Source organism: Boleophthalmus pectinirostris, unplaced genomic scaffold (genome assembly GCF_026225935.1).
Source record: "Boleophthalmus pectinirostris isolate CB_2022bp ecotype Guang Dong unplaced genomic scaffold, ASM2622593v1 HiC_scaffold_17, whole genome shotgun sequence".
Lineage (NCBI taxonomy): Eukaryota > Metazoa > Chordata > Actinopteri > Gobiiformes > Gobiidae > Boleophthalmus > Boleophthalmus pectinirostris.
The window spans coordinates 28152343-28171167 of NW_026571115.1; the positions used below are offsets into that span (position 1 = coordinate 28152343).

At 37.2% G+C, this 18825-nt stretch overlaps 3 protein-coding genes and 1 long non-coding RNA gene across 4 annotated transcripts; 2 read left to right on the top strand and 2 right to left on the bottom strand.

Annotated features, from left to right (window-relative positions):
• Positions 1-809: 809 nt before the first annotated feature.
• On the bottom strand, positions 810-8860 carry tufm (Tu translation elongation factor, mitochondrial). The gene is made up of 10 exons (XM_020922677.2): positions 8735-8860; positions 8242-8288; positions 8011-8149; positions 7747-7913; positions 6505-6774; positions 5458-5590; positions 5260-5364; positions 4165-4316; positions 3538-3657; positions 810-2424 (listed from the first exon to the last, which is right to left on the bottom strand). The coding sequence occupies exons 1-10, from the start codon at positions 8769-8771 to the stop codon at positions 2254-2256; spliced, it is 1341 nt and encodes a 446-aa protein (XP_020778336.1). The 5' UTR covers positions 8772-8860; the 3' UTR covers positions 810-2253.
• Positions 8861-9697: 837 nt separating this feature from the next.
• On the top strand, positions 9698-15217 carry hspbp1 (HSPA (heat shock 70kDa) binding protein, cytoplasmic cochaperone 1). The gene is made up of 8 exons (XM_020922694.2): positions 9698-9838; positions 9976-10103; positions 10180-10381; positions 12245-12469; positions 13233-13388; positions 13545-13641; positions 13802-13913; positions 14832-15217. The coding sequence occupies exons 2-8, from the start codon at positions 9978-9980 to the stop codon at positions 14910-14912; spliced, it is 999 nt and encodes a 332-aa protein (XP_020778353.2). The 5' UTR covers positions 9698-9838; positions 9976-9977; the 3' UTR covers positions 14913-15217.
• Positions 10388-11805, top strand: LOC129408688 (uncharacterized). Its single transcript, XR_008632078.1, has 2 exons — positions 10388-10630; positions 10667-11805. It is a non-coding gene; the product is annotated as an uncharacterized LOC129408688 (long non-coding RNA).
• Positions 15218-15322: 105 nt separating the features above from the next.
• On the bottom strand, positions 15323-18771 carry tmem86b (transmembrane protein 86B). The gene is made up of 3 exons (XM_020922699.2): positions 18687-18771; positions 18349-18595; positions 15323-15771 (listed from the first exon to the last, which is right to left on the bottom strand). Exons 1-3 carry the CDS (start codon positions 18735-18737, stop codon positions 15323-15325), a joined length of 747 nt encoding a protein of 248 aa, XP_020778358.1. The 5' UTR covers positions 18738-18771.
• Between the last annotated feature and the right edge of the window lie 54 nt (positions 18772-18825).

Below are 18825 nucleotides of genomic sequence, written 5' to 3' on the forward strand. Positions count from 1 at the left end.
AATTAAAAGGTATACTACATTTCCATATAGGTTCCGAAAACTTCTGGTACCGCACGTTATGGCTTTGTTGAGAATTTTCCACACTAGGACATAAACATATCTACATTAAACATCCTTTCTTACTGTAAGCGGGGTCGCCTGTCCACAGATCTGCCTAGCAGCACCACCTGCAAATCTGTCACCATGGGGACAGATTTGTTCACATTTAATGCCCTACTGTGGGGCATTCCAGGCAGAGCGACACTATCGTCATGGAGACAAACAGGTGGCAGATCCTCCTCCAGAAATGTGTCTTCTGCATTCAAGACATTTTTTCCTTTAGTCGTCTCTGCCAAGCTCCAACTGCAATGAATATGGACCTTATGGATAGTAAAACAAATACATCAGAACAGGATTTCTTGCTCTGCGACTCCAACATTCTAGAAATATATATACATTTCGACAAAATTTACACTATTTGACGTTATCAGTTAATCTCGAGTGTGTCTCAAAAATATAATAATCTTATTTACAAGGCTGAACAGGTCACGGAGTTGGCTCAAGATGCCAGTTTGTAGATACCATCTGATTTTATCGCAGAAAACTAATGCCGACCACAGAGTGACAACTTCTCCACTGTAATTTCCGCTTCCCTCAAGAAAAGAAGTTCATTTATCTCCATTTGTCAGGCAATCTGGACCTCACAGTTAATCTGAATTAGCTCAACAGCAGCGCTTCTTACGCCCTCTAGTGGTCAAGAAAAGACTGAGAATGCTGAATGGAGCCTGCTCTAGTTCACATGAGTCTGACTAATAATAGAAACCAACTCATTGTTATTATTAAATACATTTTATTACACAAATGACTAAGTTGATGTGGTATTTTGACAGAAAGCCAGAGCTGTAAATGTCATTATAGATTTGTTTCATGAAGACCAAGTGCTTTGAATTCTTGCAGTATACGCATTTATACAGTATATCACTATTATGCTGCTTTCAAGTGCATTTCGGATCATTTCTGTGGTAGTTTAGTTTACTTCAATGGTGGAGCTTCATTACATGATGCTGCGTTCAAGAGTGTGATGTTTAAAAGTCATTCAATGTAGGGTATATATTGTCTGATCTCACATAGTAAAGTATTTCATATTTTTAATTAATTTGTAACCTAACGTCTTCCATTAAAGCTACCATCTGCAATTTTATTTGATTTTCTTTCACCAGTAGACGGCGATGAAAAACCCTGCTCCCTATGGATGTAAGGATATCCAAATCTCACGGTACGATATTTATTGCGATATTTTGAAGAGGCTGATATAATTGTAGATGGGACACTTTTTTTGCTTTTAAAGTACCTTGATAAGATTTTGGTGTGAATTATTTCCATCATAATCCCAAGAATTCAAGTAAAAAACATATTTCTTCATGTTGTTTACACTGAAATGAATAATGGGATATGTAGTTCCCGATGTTTATAAGCTGTTGCTACTATAAAACAAAGCAAAGGAACTTATAAGTCGATATACTGTGACAGCCTATGATGTTATTGTGAGAATTCTGACAATATATCACATCACAATATTTCGGTTATTGTTACATCCCTGCAGCTCCCCTCTCCAAAGCACAATAGCAATAAACAATAGGCTCTATTCATGCTTACCTCACAAACGAGAAAGACATTTGGAAACATGGGACGACAACTTCCGGTGTAGTTACCAACCGACTGTGATAAAACCCACTGAAGTAAATGTAATCAGCGGTAAAATGAAGACTGCAGAGTGACGTATGTGCTGTTTGGAATCATCTTGAATTTGGCGCCGCATCTCTTCTAATTACATGTACCCAGTGCGCTCAGAGTTGTGCGTCAGTGGGGAAATGATGAAAACTGAAGTATGTTTGTAATTGTTGATTAGCCGAACATAACAGAACGCATTTTCTCATTTTTCCTAGATTTTGTGAGACTTACTACCGCGAACAGTGCCTGGAAGTTGTAAACACATGTAATCACACTAACATAGAGAGCATTTAGTGGTGGTAAATGAGATTATAATGTGGTATTTACAGGTAGCTTTAACAACAACGGCACTCCTTACTTTCATCAAAGAAGTATAACAAAAACTGGCTTCACAGGCTTGTCATGAGCTTCTGCGTGTTGATAATTCATACATAAAAATTACCATCTGCACTTGAAAGCAGCATTACATCATTTGACCAAACACGGGCAGTTCCCACCCATCCATCCATCCGAGCCCCTCACCTCCCCCTCAAGTCTCTAGTCTCAACCCCAGTTGGCGTCGTCCTCTTCGCTCGCCTGGAGGATGTCCGTGACCAGGCCTGTGCCGATGGTCTTGTTACCGTCCCTCAGGGTGAACCTCTGGCCTTTCTCCAGGACCATGGGCTGTCGCAGAGTGAGGGTCAGCTGTGTGTCCTCCCCGGGCATCACCATCTCCTACAAACACAACACGGCAAATGCTTTTTATTAAGAGGTATTGAAAGAGTGCAGTGCTTTTACTATTACAACTCGTATTTATAACACTATCATGTCTACCAGATCATGACTCTGCCTCCCAACATCACAACATTTCATTCTTTCATTTGCCTCTCACACTCCTGTTTTTCAGTTCAGATATGGAAATTGATCCTTTTTGTATCTGCCAATACCCAATATTAAGCGATACCACTGAGGAGACTGAAAAAGCAAAAGCAAAACACTGTTGACTTACTACAAAATGTCTCCAACTGTGTTATTTATCCAGTATGTATTGAAAAAGTTTGTATAAATTAAAGTTCAAACAATTGGCCACTAACCAATATAATGGAATCAATACCCAATCCAGCTAATTTTCCTGGATTGAAACAGATATTCAATGCCAGTATCATTATTGGTGCATTCTTACAATACTGTACATGTATAAATTTAGTTTATACTTGAACTAAACTGAACTAAACAACTAAATAATAAATAAAAATACTAACACCATGACTATGCCAAAGGTTAGGATATGGCTAATTGGTAAGAGCTGGTTAATTGAGCATAAATGTGGTTTTATTTTATGGCTGCACATTGTTAATACAATAAAATTTATATTTGAGTGAGCTATACAACTTTTCTGGCAAATGGTCTGTCACTTTGTCTCCATAGAGAAGTTTCCTTGCACAGACTGATCCACAGCTAATCTATCACCAAACAAACAGATCGGGCTCAGAGATGACATAAGGTCAGAGATTAGGTCTATGGAAGAGTCTAGGTGTAGGAATAACATCTACATAGAGACAAGTTGCATCCTCTACCAGAATAAAATACATAGAGCAGCTTTGAGTTTAAGGAGCCATACTAAAACCAACAAAGATCCCATTAACCACTGAATGTGCCTTTTATTACCAGTTGAAGAGTTACCACATTTTGAGTTGGCAGTGTTTTAATACCAAAGCCATCTGATCACAAGTACCAAGAACGGACTTGTTAAACCAGCTTTGTCTCAGATTATGTGACGCTCACGAGGCCCACACTCGTCCACAAGTCGTAGAATATAAAACAGTAAAACAGCAGCAGCCCGCTCACCTTCTCTGTAGGCAGAGTGACCCGGCAGGCCATGTCCCAGGTCAGAGAGAACATAACAGGCATAAAGTTGGTTACAAATGGCTTATGTCTTCCACCCTCTTCTTTACTCAGTACATAGACCTGTAAAACAACACAGTCACATAGTTAATCAGTGGTCCCTGTATTGTTCGAGACTATTAAGGAATTCAGTGTCATCCAAATATTCAAAATAATTTCAAAATTGTGAAATGGGACAAACAGAGGCAAAATGAAGTAGATCATCAGACACTAACAAAAATTAACCATATATCATTGCTAATGATGATAAAACATAAATAAACTGCCCTTTAAAATTTGCTTTCACCTTTGAAAAACATACAAATTCACTTTTATAGCCCCTATATTGTATTTTAGTGTAACAAACTAGCATCTGTGGTAAATATGTGAAACTATAGATATTAAACTACCATTTGGTCAACATTTCTGGATGGTGCTTTCAGCTAAAATGCTAAATGTCTTTACTAAAACATTACTTTATTTAACCATCTTGATTTTTCATAGCCAAGTTTCTCCACTGAAATTGCATTATATTCCACTTCAGTTTTAGAATGCATGTGATTGTACATTTTAAAGGGTGAGCTTATTGACCTGAGCCTTCACTTTCCGGTGTGGTAGTATGGAACCTGGTTTACACATGACCATCCCCCTCCTCACGTCCTCCCTCTTCAGGCCTCGCACCAGGGCGCCCAGGTTATCGCCAGCCTCGGCCCTCTCCAGAGACTTGTGGAACATTTCGATACCTAAGCACAGTACAGCAGAGCACCAGTGTCAGAATGTTTACCAGTATTTTTTCCAGATTCAAGGATACATTTATGAAAAGTCTTAAATGAATCTATGCTGCTGGGTGATCTTTAGGTTTATAATAGGGGTGGGACATTAAAGAGTTAATTACGATTCATTAATTACAAAGAAAATAATGCAATAAAAATATTAATGCATTCTATTGCATTAATATGATCGTTTGCCAGTGCACCATGTCATGGTACACACACAGTTCTAACTGCAATAACATTGGAGCATGAAAACACTCTGGATCTGCTGGATAGTAAATTTCTATTTAGAAAACTACCCAAAGGAAGAAATGACAAAGGCGTCATTTATTGCAAACTGTGCAGAGAAGAGTTTGCATATCACAGACGCACCTCAACCCTACGAGAATATTTAAATGCAAAACATGTAACAGTGAGCACAGAAACTGTGGGAGCAGTTCTGGTCCGAGTACAAACAAGAGGAGTCAGCAGCCCAAACTTGAACAAATGACGGGCTTCAGGAAGAAAATTAGTAAATGATTAAGGCAAATATTGATATGTAAGTAACTGACATTAATTAATTACAAAGCCTGTAATTAATTTGATTTTTTTTTTATCTACTCCCACCCCTAGTATATAACATTAAAGATACACCATGAAACTTTTCTGTGGGGATCGGCACCTGCTTGTCTCCAGGGTGATGTTATTGCAATTCCTGTGAATTCTTACTGTGGGCTGATCTGTAGTAACATTACCTAGTGATGTCATTGTCTCTGCTTGTCTCCATGAAATAAGAAGATTAAATAATTCCCATACTGTGAATCATTCGAGGCAAGGATCCTACCTGTCCCCATCTCTATTATTTAAACCCAGGGATGGAAATAAGTGACAATTCCTTTTAGGTGTTTAAAAGGTGGCTTTGTGGTTGTATTACCTGTTACCACAGACTTGAAGACTTTGTTGTGTCCTACGAACTCGCACTCATCTCCCTTCTTTATAACTCCTTTCTCCATCGTGCCCGACACTACTGTCCCCCTTCCTGAAAGACAACAACATTTACAGCAAATTCAGCAACATAAAAATATATGCAATGCACAATTTAGAACTGAATGTGCAAGAAAAATAAATATACCTGGAATAGAGTAAACCCCTTCAACTGGCAGAAGGAAAGGCTCGTCCAGCTTTCTTTTAGGCAGAGGCACGTAGGAGTCCACTATCTCCAAGAGTTTCATGATTGCATTTACTCCCAGCTCAGGTTGCTTGTTCTGAGAAAAAAAAAAAAAAAAAATAAATTATATATAACTGCATTTGACATAAAGAAAATTATTTGAGCGAAATAAAAGCGCATTAAAAAAAAAAAAAACATTCAAAAGGGAAAATATTATGCTTTTAAAATTTTTGTTGGATTTGTACATCTTGAAATTATTTATTGTGCATTTATGAAAAGTCCCAGAGCCTGTTCTTTTTCTTACAACCAAGAATATTTGAATTAGATGTCTGGCGCCTTCTGATGGCAACAATGGGAACTGCAGTTTTTGAATCATAAATGAGCAGTGTCGCTATTTTAAACAGAATGGTAATAGATTGGATACAACTTCTAAAATTACCCTGCTATTTTCAAATGCACACCAAAAAAAAAAAAACATCATCTGATATCTATTCTGGAGTTATCAGATTATTAAAAAGCCATGTAAAACAGCTGCATCTGATGAGAGTAGTCTGATTTTTTATTTTACACAATACATTTTGACAAGGAAAACTACGCAATAAATGGCAAATTATTGTGGTAAAGACAAAAAACAAAAAGAAAGTGTTCATGATTGAAAGAAAAATTTTCAAATTAATTGTACTTTGTTGTTCAAATACAAGTTATTCTAAAATACCACAGATTTTTCTTGCATGTAACACGCATTAAAAATCATATCTGTTATTTTTATCATGTGATTATTGTAGTCTAATTCTTTTCTAGCCATGGAACATAAATGTAAAAGTGTTCGGTATAGCCCTTTAGAGACATTCACTGCTCAGTAGTTTTGTGCCTGGTTATTTGTCCACAGTGACAGGTTTTGCCCATGTTATAGCTTATAATTAAACATACCAGATATATGTTTATGTGGAGCAAAAGATGACCGTGGTAAAAGCATTAACATCCTAACTACCAACTCGATAGGGAATTTACCTCCAGGGCACAGAGGGCAGATCCAATCACAACAGGCGTGTTCTCTCCGTCGTATCCGAACTCTGTGAGCAGCTCTCGGATCTCGATCTCCACCAGCTCCAGCATTTCCTTGTCCTCCACAGCGTCCGCTTTGTTTATGAACACCACCACATGTTCCACACCGATCTGCCGGGCCAACAGGAGGTGCTCACGAGTCTGCGGCATCTGTCCGTCTGTCGCCGCCACCACCAGAATACAGCCGTCCATCTGAGCTGTGCCTGTGATCATGTTCTGGGAGAAGGATAGAAGGATGAGTGGTTAATAATAAAATGGTATTAAGATATTTGCTGTATGTCAGAAGAAGTGACAACACAACATTTTGAAGCAGTGGTGGAGCAAAAAGTGTCACTGGACTGCGCTGGGACAGCTCTGGATAAAGCTTCCAGCCAATAATAATTTAGTGCTTGTTAACAAATCAGTCGTTAATCATACACAAACCAAAATAGCATTAGATTAATTAATGCATTGTTTTTTTTAAATGCAAACAATTAAAATTAAACACATACGTACTTCCAACTCTTTGTTAACATGCATAGGTGATAACATAAACAGTGGTCTTGGAGAAACTACAGAATTAAGGACACACTATAATTTATATAAGAAGCAACACAAGATCTTTCTCGAGCTGCCATGTCACCTTCATGATCATTCTATGGAAATTGTTGAGTTAAAAGCATACTCGGGAATATTTTCCAGTGAGATACACAATAGGAATACTTTGGCTATTAGTATCTGCCTGTGATATCAATCGATACTGGGGCATAGACTAAAATTAAGTAAAACTAAAATTTATTTCCTTTAAACATACAGCATAAGATACAAAACACGTTTGGATATGTTTTAACTCTTATTTAACATTTTAAGTAAAAACAGAACAATTTTGAAATATATCACGAGGTATTTGGGCCAACATTGTCCAGTAAGTCATCTTTTTAGATAAATTTATTGACCAAAACTGAATTAATACGGACTGAACTGATTGATTAAAATTTTCAATATCTGCCCTGGTGCATCTCTAATAGATAATTAACACAATGGCATAAAACTTAATAGAGCCAAAGAAGGTGCAAGCCCACTTACAGTAGTGTCATGGTTTTTCAAAATGTTTTTCAATGCAAAAAACAAAAAAACAAACACACATCTAAATTAAAATCATGCTTTTATTAGTCTCCCTGCGGAGAAATAAAAAAAACTAAACAGTACCTTGACATAATCCGCATGCCCAGGACAGTCTGTGTGGGCATAGTGTCTGTTGGCCGTGGTGTATTCTACGTGAGATGCATTGATGGTGATTCCTCTGGCTTTCTCCTCTGGGGCATTATCAATATCCTCATACTTTTTATAGTTAGCACCACCAGCATCTGCAAGAACTGAAAAAGAACACAGGAGAATTAGAAACAACCATGTAGTTATATAGGAACATTTCAATACATGGAAAATTGTGAACCTCATCCCCGCGTTAGGTACCTTTTGTAATTGCAGCTGTCAGAGTGGTTTTGCCGTGATCAACGTGTCCAATGGTTCCAATGTTGACATGCGGCTTGTCTCGAGTGTACACTTTCTTGGCTTCAGCTGCAAAAGACCGCCGGCTCAAAGGCACCGCACACTGGAAGCAAAACAGAGTGCGTTCTATTAATTTTGACACTAAATAAAATAAGAGCATTTAAGGAATTTAGTAGTTCAGACAGATATACCCACCAATCTGTAAGTGCTGTGCAGAAGGCTTGGCGAAGTAAGCTGAAGTGCTGTACAGAGATGATTAAAAGAGCTTTCAGGTGGTTGGTAAACAACATTAACACCAGTTACATGCACGAGAGTTTAGTACATCATGTTGCATTCAAGGGGTCATGTCAGGTTAGCAAATACTAAAATAAATATTACGACGCAATATATACTATTGATAGTTTTACCAATCGTAGCATTGTGTTTGTGTTACGCAGTACGACTGGTTTTGTCTCACTTTTCCAGTAAAGAATAGTTTTTCATTCAGAGCACAGTCTCATCCGCATCTATTCAAGCTAATACAGAGGTAACGTGACCTTGCTCCTAGAAGGAAGCATCATCTATTTCACTTATGAGTTTATAAGGACATAAAAGGAACACTTCTCGTGATACATTACAACATGATTAAATGGAAAACTGTCAGAAATACACATAATATTTTATAGATAATAAGATATTATAATTTTACCAGAGAAACATGCACGCAGTCCCACCAACGCCGCCATCTTGGTTGATTAGAAAAGCTAAAGACGACCAAAGAAACAAGATAGTTCTGTTTCAACTGTCCGAGCAAAATGCTGTTGTTTTATGCAATGTTTAAACAATAGACTGAATAAAATATATACAGTCTATGGAATAAACGTACTGTAATGCCTTAGTAATTACAAATGTGGAACAGTCTTCCTGAACATGTGAGACAGGCCTCGTCTGTGACGCTGTTTAAATCAAGACTCAAAACATTTCTGTTTAACTGTGCATATAACTGAAAGGTTTTTATTCCGCACTCTTCTCTACAATTTATGTCTCTCTTTTTTTTTTTTTTTTTAATCTTCATGATTATTTATGTTTTGATTTGTTTTTATTATGATTTTAATGTATTTCTTATTCTGTAAAGCACTTTGAATTACTTTGTGTACGAATTGTGCTGTACAAATGAACTTGCCTTGCCTTGCCTATCTCATGACATAATTATGGCAAATACACGAAAATGTTAAATATGACTTATTCAAAACGTACATCCGTTATTATAAGAAATAATTTGTTTAAAACAAGTATGCAAACAATGGTATTGTAGAACAATGCATGTGAGTTTTCTATAATTGTGCTTTATGTATTTTTTTCATTTTATATTTGGATAAACTCAGGATCTTTTTTAAACTTGCAATTTACCATCTTGTTTTTACTGGCACTCTTTGGAGTCCAGAGCGAGTTGTCATTTCCTTTACCGTATGTGCGGGTAACATCTCGCCTAGATAATTTACTGAATAATGACTAGTTTCCTGCACTCAACAAACAAAACATTCATTCAATTTAATGTATTCTTTTGAGAATATCTAACTCATAATCATCAATAAAAAGGTACATAGTGTCTAATTTTGAGAGGTTGTTATGGTATTATTCTGTGCTTTACGGTAAAGTATGGCAGCTTCCATAGCAGCTACTCATGCGCTTTTCTAGACTGTTCCAGCGCATTCAAGTGTGCTCTTTACGGGGCGGGTTATACTCTTATAAAGCCAAATTAGACCCAGTGACAACTTAAGACTTCTACAGATTTCTACACTACCATCTTAAGGTAAGTTTACGGTTTTGATATTTGGTGTTAGATTGCTATTTATTGCTACACGGACACTTTTGGGCACTCTATGTTTTGAAATTATCTATGCTTATCTGATAGTTCCCTATGTTTATATGCTCTTTTTGTTGTTATAGACATGGCTGGCGAAAGACAAGGCAGGAGATATCCACAAAACCTTCAGGGAGTGCTCCAACTTGCCGTGGAAGCTGGTTCTGCGGCGGAGGGACAAGAGCCGACCGCCCTGGAGCCCATGTCTGAGGAGGTAAGTTGTAATAACTGGTTTATCACACACAAACACGGAGCTGTGAAGTGATCAAAACCGTATTATTGTGTTTCAGAGGAAGGCATGGCTGAGGGAAGCGCTGTCTGACATCTGCAAAGGCCAAATGGACGAGGTGGAGCAGATGAAACGATGCTTGGAACATTTACGCGCCGAAGAGCCAAACGACCAGGAGAGGGAGGATGAGGAGGAGGAAGATGACCGAGAAACAGCCTTTGAAACGCTGACAGAGCTGTGTGATAATCTTGACAACGCTAGAGGTAGGTTCTTGGCAGTGTTGGGGAGTAACAGATTACATGTACCGGAGTTATGTAATCAGAGTACAAATTATGAGTAACTGTATTCAGTTACAGTTACTGTTTGAATGAGTGCTAATTGGATTACAGTTACTTTGTTGAAATAAATGGATTACACGGCGGTATTTTCCTGTTTTCACATTTTGGGCGATATCCCTTTTTTTAACCAGTAATTTCACTCATTGCCGGACACTAAACCAGGTCTAAAACCAGGTCTAAAACCAGGTCTAAAACCAGGACTAAAACCAGGTCTAAAACAGGATTTAACAGGACTAAATCATGCTGCATGGACCGTGTTTCCTCCTCCTCTTCTATCAATAATATTTTTAATTTGGTTAAGTAAAGTCTGGGCTTTTTATTGTCTTTTAGCAGACAAAACATCTTATGTGAACATTTTCTCGTCTTTGCTTCTCTACAGCAAAACAAGTAATCCAAAGTATTCAGGTTACATTACTCACCTTAAGTAATTTAATGGATTCTGTTACAAACTACATTTTGGGATAGGTAATCTGTAATCTGTAGGGGAATACCTTTTAAAAGTAACCTTCCCAACACTGGTTCTTGGTAGCCTACTAAAAATGTTGCTGATAGGAGTGTGCAAAAATATCAAAATATCTATATATCGTATCATTTAATGTGATCAGTATTGATATCGTGGCCTGCTGTATTGATACATCGCCAAGAGTATTTTTTGGTATATTTTACAAAATTATTTTGTTACAGCACTACAGTTTTGTTGCTCATTTCGAGGAAGGAAGCTCGTTTATGCAACACATTTCACATTTTCACTGTTTTTGATGATTAAAATGTTTGTGTTTCATATTAACTTTGCACAAGAAATGGTTGAACAAAGACTTTTAGTATCACATCCATGATTTAGCCTTTATTTTTTATTGAACCGACAGTTGGTGGAGTGAACCCCACCACAACTGATAATGTACTGTTTACTGCGGTCGTGTTGAGTGCGTTGAGTGCTTAACGGGTTGTTTTCAGATTCTAGAATGATGTGTCTCTTTTTGAATGGAGGCAAGAGCCAGCGTGTTTTTTCCCAACCTCTGTTATTACACTATAATTATCCAGTTAGACTCTTTCCTTTTATTAGTTTTTGATATTCAGTTAACTGGGTATTTTTTAAGACGTGATGACGGTATCCCAAATTATTTATTGTTTATTTAATAGGGAGAGATAACAACAAAGTTAGATTAACATTAGGGCTGGGTATCAGTAAGAAGTTGACGATACGATACATACCTAAATACATAGACCACGATATGATACAGATCTCGATACAGTGCACTTTCGATTTGATACGATATATTTCAAATCGATTCGATACAGTTCAATAAAAAATAAGGACTAAATCATGGGTGTGATACTAAAAGTCTTTGTTCAGCCACTTCTTGTGCAAAGTTAATATGAAATACACCTATTTTAATCCTCAGAACAGAGAAAATGTGAAATGTGTTGCATAAACTTCCTCTGAACAAGCAACAAAAATATAGCACTGTAACAAAATAATTTAGTAAAACATACCAAAAAAATACTCTTGGCGATATATCGATACAATAGCCCACAACATCGATACTGTCCCATCACAATAAACAGTACAATATACTGACATTTTGATGTTTTTGCACACCACTGCCAGCCAACTGATCAGATTTCACTAAAAGCCATATTATCGGTAAATGTCATTTTGCGTTTTTGCCTCTTAAATAATTTCTGAAGCTCAAAACTTAAACTTAAGCCATACATGGAGTTCATAATTAAATCTGACAGTTCACCATTTGTTGTGAAGCTTACTGACTGTCTTTCCTTTTACCACAGACTTGATGACCTTGGGCGGGCTAGAATTGTGCGTCTCCCGGTACCTGAGCCACGAGCAGAGCGGACTGAGGTGGAGAGCAGCTGAACTGGTGGCGTCCTGCTCACAGAACATGCCCCAGGTGCAGCTCTACCTCCTGGACATCGGGACACTGCCCAGACTGTTGCAGATGACCGACTGTGACTCCAACCCCACTGTTCGCGTCAAAGCCCTCTACGCCGTCTCATGTGAGTAGATGTGAACTGGAAACTTGAGAAATGTAAAAGAGATCTATGAATCCTGTTAGGTTTGTCACCATGATACCAAAATTTTGAACTCAATTTTGATAGTAAGATAAAAGCTCAACAATAACAATGGTCATTTGGACGCTACAATGAAAATAAATACCGTACATGCTTTTTTATAAACAGAAGATACTGATGTACTCTTCCTATACAAAGAAATTCTGGCTTTATTACCAATTCAAAAGTAAAATTATAATTTTGTATTTTCCAACATGTAATTTATTTCATTTTACCATCTGGTAGAAGTTCAAAGGAGTATTTTTTTTACTAACTCTCAACTACAACTATCAAATATTTAACGAGATAATTGCTTAATTCTTGGTCTGCAGTCGTTAATAAAATTCTTTAGTTAAATTTATGCGGACAGAGGAATCGTTAAACTGGTATTTTTTTTAATTTATGAGAACAGGCAATAATTACAAAAATATTAACCAAACATTTGCATTTGAAATCTTTAATACAATCATTGTATTCTTACTTGTCCTTCATATAAATATCGGATGTTACTTTGCCCCTGGCTTAGTCCTGATGTAGACTTGGCTCGGTCCTGTTCTAGTATTTGTTCTAGTCATGGTCTAGTCCAGTGTTAGTCCCAAGTGTGGATGCATTAAATTATGATCTACTCTTGAAAGCTCACACCACAACAACTTGCATCCATGTTTCTTTCTATTCTTTACTGACATTTACCATTTTGAAACTTATGTAGGTTTAGTTCGAGAGCAGGAAGCAGGACTGAAGGCGTTTTTGTCCCTGGACGGCTTCTCGGTGCTGATGAGGGGCATGCAGTCGGAAAATGAGAAACTTCGCATCAAATCTGCATTCCTCCTACTTAACCTGCTCACGTCGCACCCAGAGCACAGAGGTACAAGAATTATACCACTTTCTCTCTTTAAAGGTGCATTACATAACTTTTCTTCACTTGCTTGTTCCCATAGAGATGTGATTGTTGGAGTAGCGATGAAACAGTATTTGGATTTGGTATCATAAAGTCTAATTGTGCATTTTTTTTCCTCTATAGCGACAGTCGTCTCTATGGGAATGGTTCAACAGCTGGTGTCTGTTTTGCGAACACCACATTCACCTTTCCATGAACATGTGCTTGGTGCTCTTTGTTGGTAAGTCGTTCATTAAGACAAGTAGATAGCAGTAGTAGATACTGTGTCCAAATAATTTACCTTGTAGATCGATAAAGTTTGTCTAAGTCTAACTAATCTATGTCATTAACTATTTGAACATATGGTTAATCTAATGCATTGTTATTTCTTGTGTGTCCAGTCTGGTAGAGGACTGTCCACAGGGGCTCAGAGACTGCCGGGACCCTGCTCTAGGTCTGGACGAGTTACTGAAGCAGAGATCCACAGAGCTGCAGGGGAAAGAGGAGTGGGAGGTAATGCAAACTTCTATTGAAAGATATTTACTTTTCAACCCAGGTTCTCATCATCATTAGTATACCGAGCTGTTTTTTGATTCATCAATGTTTGCGTAATCCTGTATTGTCCTACATTTGATTGATTGATTCATTTTTATTTCGAGTTTGTGCCAAGATGGAAACAATAATTATATACATACTACATATATAGTACATTATAAACAACAGAAAAGCAAATTTCTCAAAAAGGAGTGGGAAGAAGAAAGAAACTTAAAAAAATAAAAAAAATGATGTGGTTGCCTTTGTACATTGATGACGAAACTTTACAAATATTTACATATAGCAAAATAAATTACATACTATTCATACTTAATATAATTTTAACCCAATTTTATTCTCTTTTGGTCATACAAACTAATAATAATGATAAAAAAGGCACTGACGTTTATCATTTATGATCATACAAAATAAACCACGATGAGAATTTAAAAAATTTAAGGATTTTTTTGTTTTCGTTTATAGTCGTACACACTAATAATAATGACAAAGAAGGCACAAAATTGTTAAAGAAAAGCATGTGTTAATTTAATTTGAGGCTTGAGTACTAAGGAAAATTCAGTTTTCACCAAGCCCCTGTCTCCGTCTACAGCACTGTACTTTCTTTCTATTGATTATATGAACCAGTAATATAGAAATGCACAAAAATGTCAGCTAGCCATTTTTTAATAGATGGTGGGGCAACTATGGTGGGGCAGATTTGAACAGGTCAATAAGTCAATGAGCCTGTTTGTTGCTATGATGATTTTAGATCAATATTACATACAAAATAAGTAAAATAATCTTGCAGTGTGTAGTATGTTTATTACCAAACATGTTTACTTTAACACACCAAAGTTAGTGATAGAAAATCTAAAATTGTGTGTATTGTTTTGACAGGAGGAGCTGGACTTCTGTGAGCGTTTGCGGACCTTGTGTTTTATTGGACAACAGTCTGAAGACAACGGGATGGACCGCTAACCACAAACTAAACATACAGTACATTCATTCAAACTTGTAAATACCTCAGGTGTAAAAACAATACTTTTTCAAATGTTTTTCACATATTTTTAAGTGGAGACATTCAATTTATTTGGTTATTTTTAGTAAACTTTTTGTTGTGCTTACATTTTTTCTGACCATTTGATGAAATATTGCAGCATTTTTCATGTTGTACATATTTATTTATTGAAAATTATATTATGTCAGTTTAAAAAGAAGTAGATATGTAATTACAAAGACAGAATCCTCTTCAGTGTTTTCAAAGATTAAAATGTTTTGACAAATCTTGAATGAAAAAAGAGTGTTTTTTTTATTGATTATCTTACAGACATCTCTGTATATTTTACAAACACGTACATGGTATTAAAAAAAATATATTTAAGCTATTTCTAGGCTCTCTTCCATTTTGAAAAGTCATCCGTGCTTTCCACCGCCTTCACATCTCCTACAGCGATCAGCAGCTGAGCTAAATAATACGTCACCATCACGATAATGTTCCCATGTTCTATCGGAGCCACCTTAAAAACCTGCACGGCCAGAGTCAGGTCGGACACCATGAAGACAAGACTACCCAGCACTGTGATAAACCTGCGTGTCCGGATGGCCATGCACCCCATCAGAGTGATCATCAGGATGTAGACGCCCACTCCCGGTACGAGCAGGTCTGGGTTGGGGGCCTTCTGGAGGTACGGGTACAGGTGGATGTACACGGCTCCTCCAATCAGGAACAAGATGGGGTAAAAGAGGCGGGGCCATTTGGAGGAAGATTCAGAGCTGTAGCGCGAGGAGAGGAAGGTGAGGGAGTAGAAGAGGTGGGCCACAGCGAAGGCAGCCATACCTGACACAAAGAGAATTACACCCATTAAGACAACAGGGTTCCCACGGTCATGGAAAAGTCATGAAATTTTGTAAATTCAATGAGAGTTTTGGAAAAGTCATGGAATTTTAGTATCTTTGTCATGTAACTACAGCGTCATGTTAAATTATCATTAGACTATTATGATTATTTCTGAACGTCTGCACCTTTTGTTTAAAAGAGACGACAATAAATGCACCGACAGCATTTTGAATGTTAAAAACTATAATACCAAACCATAAGGTGAATGGAAAGGGTTAACATTTCATATTTAGCCCTAAAAGTATCATCAATTCTACACATTTGGGTGCCATCATGGAAAATTCACTTTAAGTCATGAAAAAGTTTAGAAATTTTGTCAGTAAAAAAGTGGGCACCCTGAGACAAATTAAGAACACACATAATCTGAAAGTACTGATCTGTTTGAGGTAACTCGGCTACATTCTCTGGTGATCCTAACTCAAGCCTTAAAAGTAACTGGAATAAGGTCTGGTACAAGAATCAGATAAAACAAATTCAAAACTATTTGAAATGTCCCAAATGAAAAGATCAGATATTTCAACATAACAAATTATAGTCGGAGATTTATGATCTTAAAGCTGCACTATTTTATTTATTTATTTTTTTTGAGCTAAATGTTCCACAGTATGGCATAAGACTTCTCCATTCCTATGAAGACCTCTCCATTCCTATGAAACCTTTAGCAATAAAAATCATGCCCACACCTTGTCAAAGCCTAATCTTATGAGAAGCTGGTGGCTGGAGGGGGAGAGTACAGATTGACAGCCCTGCTTTTGTCAGTCAATCAATGCAGAGTGAATGAATAATGCAAAACAAAACTCTGCCACTTCGATCATCTGAAAACACTTTATATAAGACTAGTGCATTGTTATTATCATGATTAAAAACAAATAAATGCAAGATAGACAAATTTAATGTCATAGTGTGGAACATTCCAATCAATGCCATAATATCTCCATGAACATGAGACCTACAGACCTGCACACTGTACAGCTCTGGGCCACATACAGTCCTTCAGTTGACTCTGACTGGCCTGTTTAAGCTAATTTGGAATTACAAAATAAAGATATTTTATAATTTTATCTCATGTGTGGACTAAAGCTGCATTGCTTTTATTTTAGAGGTGGTTTTTTTAAATGACATTTTTTGTAAGGCGATCTTACTTTTTCATTGTTAAGTCATAACATAAACCCTTAACAGTCTTACCAGCTCATCAAAACAATATTTGCTGCTTTTTTAAAATAAAGAAATACAATTAATATTGCGCAGAATTGAGTTAAGCATTTTGGCTCGATCCTCCACAAATTTTTCTGTTTTTCATGTGGCCCCATGGAAAAAAAAAAAAGCCCACCCCTGGACTAACAAGCGGCAGACCCACCTGAAAAGTTACAAAGCACTTTGAAACCACATCCCCATTGCAGCAGAATCATTCTCCTCCTCAGACTCTCCATCTTCTTTCCTTTTTTCTTTCTACGTATTCATGGGTTTTATCCTTCTTTTTTAGATTGAAATTCTTAATGGCTATGGCAATGGCTCTCATTGTTTATTCTTCTGAAACCCATGGCAACAATTTCTCCATAACAAATCCATCGTTCCCACCTCCACTACCTGCAGGGATTATCCAAACTTTATTTTATTAATTAGTGTTAGTGTTAATTAATGTTACATGATTGTTTCAAGTTATAGCTTTGTCTTGAATGTTCCACAGTATAGTATTAGTATAGAGCACAGGTGTCAAACATAAGACCCGGGGGCCAGATCCGGCCCTCCAAGACCTTTAATCTGGCCCTCGGCTGATTTTCTACTAAAATATTTTAATTATATTTTCTATTAAAATATTGGTAATTTTCTGTGCCGCTGAGCATAGCAGCGTCTCCAGCGTCTCTGTACGTGGCCTCTCCCAACAGAGCAGCACAAATGAAGACTTGTCTCTGTCCAAATGCTCTTAAAGGACAATCGTTTTGACTGTTGACCATGACACACTCATCAGCAAAATGTCAAAAATGAGAAAAGTGGACACCGAGTGCAGGATTTTCCAAGAAAAATTGACTTATTCCTTTTTGCATCCAAGTTCATGTTAAAACATTGTGTTGAAATTACATTTTTCTTAAAGTTTCAGGTTGTTCATAATATTATAATATTTTGTAAAAGAAAGACTTCATCAATTAAAAAAGATTTCTGTAATAGATTTGCGTTTCTCTGCACAAATATTTGAACTTATTGCTGTTTTTGGAGTATATATGCCATGAGTTTTCTGATCCGGCCCCTTTGGGATCAAAGTAGGTTGGATACGGCCCCAGGACCAAAATGAGTTTGACACCCCTGGTATAGAGTGTAGTATAAAATGTCTCCATGGAGATAGGCAAGTGACACCATCAGACCAAGTTACACTCTGTGGAAAGGTGACCCCACTCACAGTAAGTATGTTTTTTCCCAATAAAACGCTTGTTGTAACTGAATAAAAACAAGTAGATGTCACGTAACAAAAAAAGTTACGCAGTGCAACTTTAACCTCTACTGTCAAATGAATCTTCTCACCATGTAGGAACATCTGATCGGGCCAGATGAGGCAGAAGTCCCCCACAGCGGAGAAGACCAGTCCCCCGGCCACACCCAGAACGCTGTGGAGCCCGTTCCAGCTCAGGACCACCGCAGCCAATAGGAGCGCAGGAGCCGTTTTGGCCCCCGCTGAGACGCTAGACCCGACCGACTCCGGGGTCCACAGGTAGAAGTACACAGCAGTGGCCAGGAAAAACGGGACGAGGTACAAGAACAATACACAAGACTGAAAAAAAAAAAAGACAATTATTACAAAAAATGCCAAAAAAATTACAACAAATTCACAAAAAATTACAAAAAAATTCACTTTGTCATACCATGTTTCTCCTCTGCCTGCGGTCGTAAGCGTCAGTCTCCAGGATATCCATCTTTTTAATAGAACTAGAATAATTTCAATAAAACTATCTATTTAGTTTCTTTTATTTGCTTATGAAATGTAATAATTTGCTCTGTTGG